Source organism: Corvus moneduloides, chromosome 7 (assembly GCF_009650955.1).
Source record: "Corvus moneduloides isolate bCorMon1 chromosome 7, bCorMon1.pri, whole genome shotgun sequence".
Taxonomy (NCBI): Eukaryota; Metazoa; Chordata; class Aves; order Passeriformes; family Corvidae; genus Corvus; species Corvus moneduloides.
The window spans coordinates 10305709-10311967 of record NC_045482.1 but is presented as its reverse complement, the minus strand read 5'-3'; the positions used below and the strand labels follow the sequence as shown (position 1 = coordinate 10311967).

Here is a 6259-nt window from a genome sequence, read left to right as displayed (position 1 = left end):
TGGGCTATCTTCACTGGTCAGAATTTTTTTACAACAGGCTCTGTGCTGAGATTCTTTTAATCATTCTTTTCTCATGCAAACCATGTTACTTTTGTAACTTGAAAAAAGTTTACATTTTGTCCCATAGTCATTTTTGTGTCAGTACTTTGTGCATAAATTGTATGTACATTCATTTAACTGATGAGGAGTTATAACTTAGAAAGGGCTTAATGCTAATAATAACCCAGTAATAATATTAAAAACTATCTATTTCTTGAATGGAAGTAAACAGAAAGGGATTGAAATACAAGACTGAGAAGGAGACACAGATCAAACAACTTACCTTCCTCTCATTCTTATCTTCTGTCAAAAGCTTTGCACTTTTTAATTACAACTGATTACAATTAGATTTCAGAATTATCACCATGCCTGAAATACAGGAATGATCCTCTAAGTAGCTCTCTGCTGAGGGAGTGGTGGCCTAGGGAATTGGGAAAAAACTACAGAACTTCTCCACATCTTTGTTTCTACCTTGAAAAAAGTATTTGAAGTAGTTTGTGCAAATTTTTACACTGCATTTCAAACCACCTGAATGGACTTCATCTTATTTTGGCAGAGGTGTTCAAAGTATTCAGACAAGAAATAGTTTTCTTTCTATCTCACACTCCATATCTGACCGTAACCACTTTCACACTCAGGTAACACTGTCCACTTTTACCAGTCCACTTTTCTTACTGTTTACTTAAATGATGAAAATCTATCACCAATACTGAGTCAAATGATCCAGGACTTCTCAGACCCTTTTAAAAAAAGATTGTTAATATCAAGGCTTTAGAAATCCTTTCTAATTAAAGAAATGACCTGAAGTATGCAGAAAGACTGGATTTTTGGTTGGAAATGCTCAAAAAATGTACAATGAGAGACATTAAAGGAACTAAGCAGCACTAGCTCCTTCACTTGACCAGACTGCAGGAAAGTGGGAAATAGTGAAAATTAAGCTTTCTTTGGGTGTTTACACAAAAAAAAAAAAAAAAAAAAAAAAATTCAGCAAGTTGAGGGCTTTAGTTCTTCTTTGGGAAATAGTCATTTGGAAAATGAACAGAGAAATGATGACATTGGAAAAAGAGACTGAGGGAGGGGACAAATTCATTGTGCATACTGGGATTATAGCTTTTTAAAATCTATAGCTAAAATAAGTGAAAGGTGTGTACTTCCAGCAGTAAAGATCCAAGAGGTGTGGGACAGCTACGTGTGCATTTACACAGCCAAACTGGAGTAAAGAGAAAGTCCTTCATGTCAGTGGTGTTCTATAAAATGAGATTACAGACTCACTGACACTCACTGGCATTTGTTAACTGCCAAAGAATCTCATAACCAGTAACAGCAAAGCTGAGAACAGTTACTGACCCTTGCACAGCCAATCAAAAGGAATGGCATTATCTGTCACTGTCCTGATGCAGAGAGCTGCTGTACCTTTTACTTGTCAGGTGGAAGCATTTTTTGTCATCACCTACGTAACTCTAATACTCCCACTCTCATGGGAGTACTCACAAATACTCTGTTGTTAGGCTAACACAAAGTTAACACACCACACACCAACTGCTGCCCCCACTCTGAAAGCTGCAATAACAACATAACAGCTGGGGTGGTCACAGGCCATTTACAAACCAAGCTCTCTGGTGCTTTGCTTGACTGTAGTTTTCTCATTCTTGTTTTTCTGCCGTCACTTTCTGCATTCAGCTGCAGCCTAATTCATAGTTACCTTGCAATACTGTAATGCGATCGTCATTGATTACGTGTTATCATTGTAACATTAAAGACTGGCACTAGAATAGAGTTCCAACAGAAAGAGGGAGCTAAAATGGATGCTCCTGTTTCCCCCCACATCATTTCTTCTTCACTTTCTAAAGAACTTGAACTGTAAAATTATTCTAAGTCCTTAAAAGATATAGAAGAAGATTGAAGATATACAAGAAGCTTTTTAGAGTAACATATTTAAAGGGTTTTTTTTAAAAAGCTTTAAGCATGTAAACGTCGGTGCTGCAACTTAAGAAAAAATACTTCATGGATTGATGTGTGTCAAGGGCTAATTTACTCTCAAGATTGAGAATACATAAATGCTTTAAAGAATGTTGAAATACATGTTTTTAGGATGCCCAGTATGAGGAGTTTCCTGCAGAGTGGAAAGACGCTGCTGTTCATTTGTCGCTTGAGACCTGACAAAGTATGCACAAAACTTTCACCTTACTGAGAAAGGTCTGTCTGCATCTTAAAAGTATCTGCAAACATGCATTTTTATTCTACAACAGTCTCTCATAAAGTAAAATAGGAAATAATAAGATTTTAAGAGAATCCCAGTGAGTTTGAAATTGTAATGGAAAACTTTTAAAAATGGAATAGTAAAGGTTTAGCTTTTGTTGTTTCAGTTACACACCAAAATCCCCAGAGCTCTTCCTTGAGACTGCCTTACACACCTTGTGTCTGCCCTCATTCAGTACACCCCCCTATTTTTGCTGGATGTCATTATCTGTGCCAACTTTGTCTGGTCTAGAAAGACAACTTAGTGGTAAGCAGGGGTGTAGATAATGCAGGTGCTGAAACCAATTGTTGGAGGCACACAGATCCATTTTGTTCACTGGAAAGTGTTTTGAAGCAGAACTGCTCTGATTTGAGTCTGCCTAGGTACAAGGTTTTAACACAGACCACAAAGTACTCAGTTGTGAATCTTTATTCCAAAAAAAAATTCAGCTTGCTAAAAACCAGAATGAAAGTATGTGCTTAGACATTTTTCATACACAGGCAGGGTGGTGGGACTACTCTTAGTTCCCCACACCCAGCCATACCAAGAAAGCACACTGTGAAAGACAGGCCATAACTGTCCCTACTCATTGCTCTGATCCAGAGAGGCTGAGAGCAATTCTTTACATACACTTCCTCACACCCCTGTTCAGCTTTAGATTCACACCCAGGTAAAGAGAGATGTTTGCACCACTTTAAGAGACACTTTTAGAATCAGACTTCACTTGGGCTCCTGGGCTCGTTTTGCCTGGCAGTTGAGTCTCCTGGCTGCTGGGCTGCTGGCTCATCCCTGAGAGGCAGCGGTGCTGGGAGCTGGGGTCTGCAGCCAAAGTAATCCACGAACCGCTGCCTTGTTGCCGCGACTTCTTCTTGAAAAGCGTTTATTGTGCGCCTGCCGACCTTGCACTTGAGTCAAAGCAAGAGATTGAGCCTTTCAACTGAGCAGTTTAATTGTGCAGTTCAGCCAGATTCCAATCCCCCTCCTCAGGCTGCATTTGGGTATCAGTGCTTCACAGTAGCAATCATACCCTGGTGAGCCTAGTGCACAGCCTTCCCAGCTACAGGTGACAGGATCCTGAGGGCTAAGTGTCTCCACTTGAAGCTGCTGCTGCTTCAAGTTTTTTATATACTATACTTAGAAATGAAGTCATATTATTGCCAAGACCCCTTTCATACCTTGAAACATTGCTCTAAATCATTCACAGTTCAAGTTAGGTAACATCACCTCACTCTTAGTCCACCTTCTAAGATATCACTGGTCCCACTGTGCTACAGGATCCTATTTTTTTGTAGTTTAATCTGTTGCACAGTGACCTGAAATACCTAACCTTGACAGTCACCAGGTATATATTTAATACAGAACATTATTAGCAAGGCAAAGATCTTATTTGTGCAAACCCACCAACACATAATATGCAGAACCTTTTAGTGTTCCTCATCAGGGAACTTGGTTCACTTGATTCTTACTATCCATAGGATTAGGGTTCACATATCAAAGATCAGCTGATCTTTATCAACAGAGCAGCTCAGTTGTGTGCTTTTTTACATGTCAACACTATGGCATGAAACCCTAGGAGTGGGGAGGAGAAAACATTAGAAATGGGCTTTAAAGTTTAATTAGGCAGGTTTATATGTGAAACTGGACATGTGAAGCAATGATCTGGTCAAATTTTGTCTTTTCACATGTTGTTCATCCCTCCTGAAAATGATAGAGCTGCTCATTGTTGAGTTTTCTGCATTGATTATCGCACCCTACATATTGTTTTTTCTGCTGTAATGAGCTGTTGGAAAAACACATCTAAAGGAAACAGGTTTGCCTTCAAAAGCCAGACAATAAACTACACTGAGAAGTGCTTAGGTGCAGGTTTCTTAGCCAATAATGCACATAAATCATTACTTCAGAGTAAGTCATGTTCTAGCCTTTGACAATCATTCCTGGCTGGTGCTTGGAAATCTTAGCAAGAGAAGTTCTTGTTTACATTCTAGCTTTGAATTTCAGATTATGTGGTTAACACTTACAATGAAGGTTCTGAGCCGTGTCATCTCCAGCATGTAGTACTCCTCCATTGTCAGCTCATCAAAGTGCTTGGGAAGGGATAAAAAGTCACAGGTGCTATGTTTGGCATGTTTCTCCCTGCAAGATAAACCCAGAATAAGAACAGATGTTAAACCTATGCAAGTTACGTTTCAGGAGATGAAGAGATCTGGACAGGCAGGTCTCTTCAGTACTTGTGCTGTCAGAAACAGTATCTTACAGAAAACATGAAACAGATTTTAGTGGATCTCAGAGAAAAGCTAGTTAAACTATTTCAAAGTTACTGGGCAAGATAAACCTCCAATTTTGTGAACTGTCATGGTGGAAACTGACAACAACATTAACTCATTGTAAATTACCAAAGAAGTTTGGAGAGATACTTCAAGAGCATTGTTGTATCTGTGCTTACCATGGGTCATCATTTGGTTCCCAGCCCTCCAGTTCTAACAAGCAAAAGAAACATTTTGCCACATCTGGTTCATTTGCACTTGGACAGTGGATGAAGCCAGCCTTTGCCATCTGCAGGGGACAGTTTAGAAGTTTAGAGCCTTATCCCACACACTACTTGTGTTTCCTGCCACTTTAGAATCATGTCTAGTTGGGACACCAAAAATTAAGTTTGTACAAGTTATCAAGCACTTTCTCAGGTAACTCTTGCAGTATGACTCATCTGAGATTCAGGCTGGCAGTGTCATGTGTGTGCCGAAGTAGAAATCAGGTGGATTTTTAAATTTAAATTTCCATCTCTGAATCTGAAGCAGTGATCATTGCACTACTTCATCCCTCCTGCTGGATGCATAATCGTTTACTCTAATGTAGGCTGTTGTGTCATCAATAGATATTTGCAATTAGAAAGAGCACATAATACAAGAAATTAATTTTTAAATGACAGGAACAAAAAAATAAGGGGAACAAGAACAGTAACTGTATTAAAATCTGTAGGCAGACTAATGGACCAAACACTAGTTAATCTAAATTTTAGATTAATCTAAATTTTAGATTTAGATTTCTAGTTAAACTAGAAAAACCAGTTAATCCTACTATAGTATTTCTGAGCAGGGAACAGAGGAAAGCTGCAGTATTTAACTTTTCAGGCTTAGTGGACTCCTCTTGAACATGGATACACTTAACAATGACTTCACAATCAAGCACAGTACATAAAAAGTAAGGCAGAGGCAAAATAACCATCTTCAGACTTACATTCCCTGGAGTGCACTTGCAGTTCTCCTGGAAGGGCCACTTGGTGAAGGTTTTTAAACGGTTCTCATATTCGTACATCTCCCTAAAGTCAGTTAAGAGCTTGGAAGCTGAACTAAGCTCTTGTAGGAGTAGTTCCATCTATGAAGCCTGCAGTCAGTGTAAGCCAGAGCCTCTCTCCTGCTCTCACATTTAAGGCCTTGGTAATTGGTGACACATTGCACCTGGAAAGCAGGGGAGGGCCTAAAGGAGTGTTAGTCCCCTCCTAACATAGCTGAGCTTATAGGCAGGACCGTCAAGAGAAATGAAGCTACTGGAACTTTTTTCCCTTGTATCACATTCTGTGTCCTTGGTTATGCAATATATTTTTTAACTGAAAGGACCTATGCTAATTGCAGGTTTTATAATTGAAATCTAAAAACCTGCAAGTTAAAACTCTAATTACAAATACAGTAACTTTGCTGTATAAAATTAAAAAAAATATTATCCTGATTATCACCAAAGGGGTTGAACTAACATTGCTGTTTGAATCCTTCAGTGTTTCTTGAATTTCACGTTCAGAGATAAATTCTTAGGATCATCTTTACAAATACTGTTGCATTTCTTAAAAGAAGAGATGGTTATTTTATAATATTCTAATTATTCTATTCTATCTTAAAATATTATAGAGCATGCCCAGCAATAGAGTGGATGATAATACTTTAAAGATGTATATCTAAGGGTTTACAGGATCAAAGCATTAAGCTGTCA

General features: G+C 38.6%; 1 protein-coding gene across 1 annotated transcript; it reads right to left on the bottom strand.

Annotated features, from left to right (window-relative positions):
- Positions 1-2692: 2692 nt before the first annotated feature.
- Positions 2693-5663, bottom strand: LOC116446759 (baculoviral IAP repeat-containing protein 5.1-like). Its single transcript, XM_032115114.1, has 4 exons — positions 5513-5663; positions 4722-4831; positions 4297-4411; positions 2693-3183 (listed from the first exon to the last, which is right to left on the bottom strand). Exons 1-4 carry the CDS (start codon positions 5648-5650, stop codon positions 2992-2994), a joined length of 555 nt encoding a protein of 184 aa, XP_031971005.1. The 5' UTR covers positions 5651-5663; the 3' UTR covers positions 2693-2991.
- Between the last annotated feature and the right edge of the window lie 596 nt (positions 5664-6259).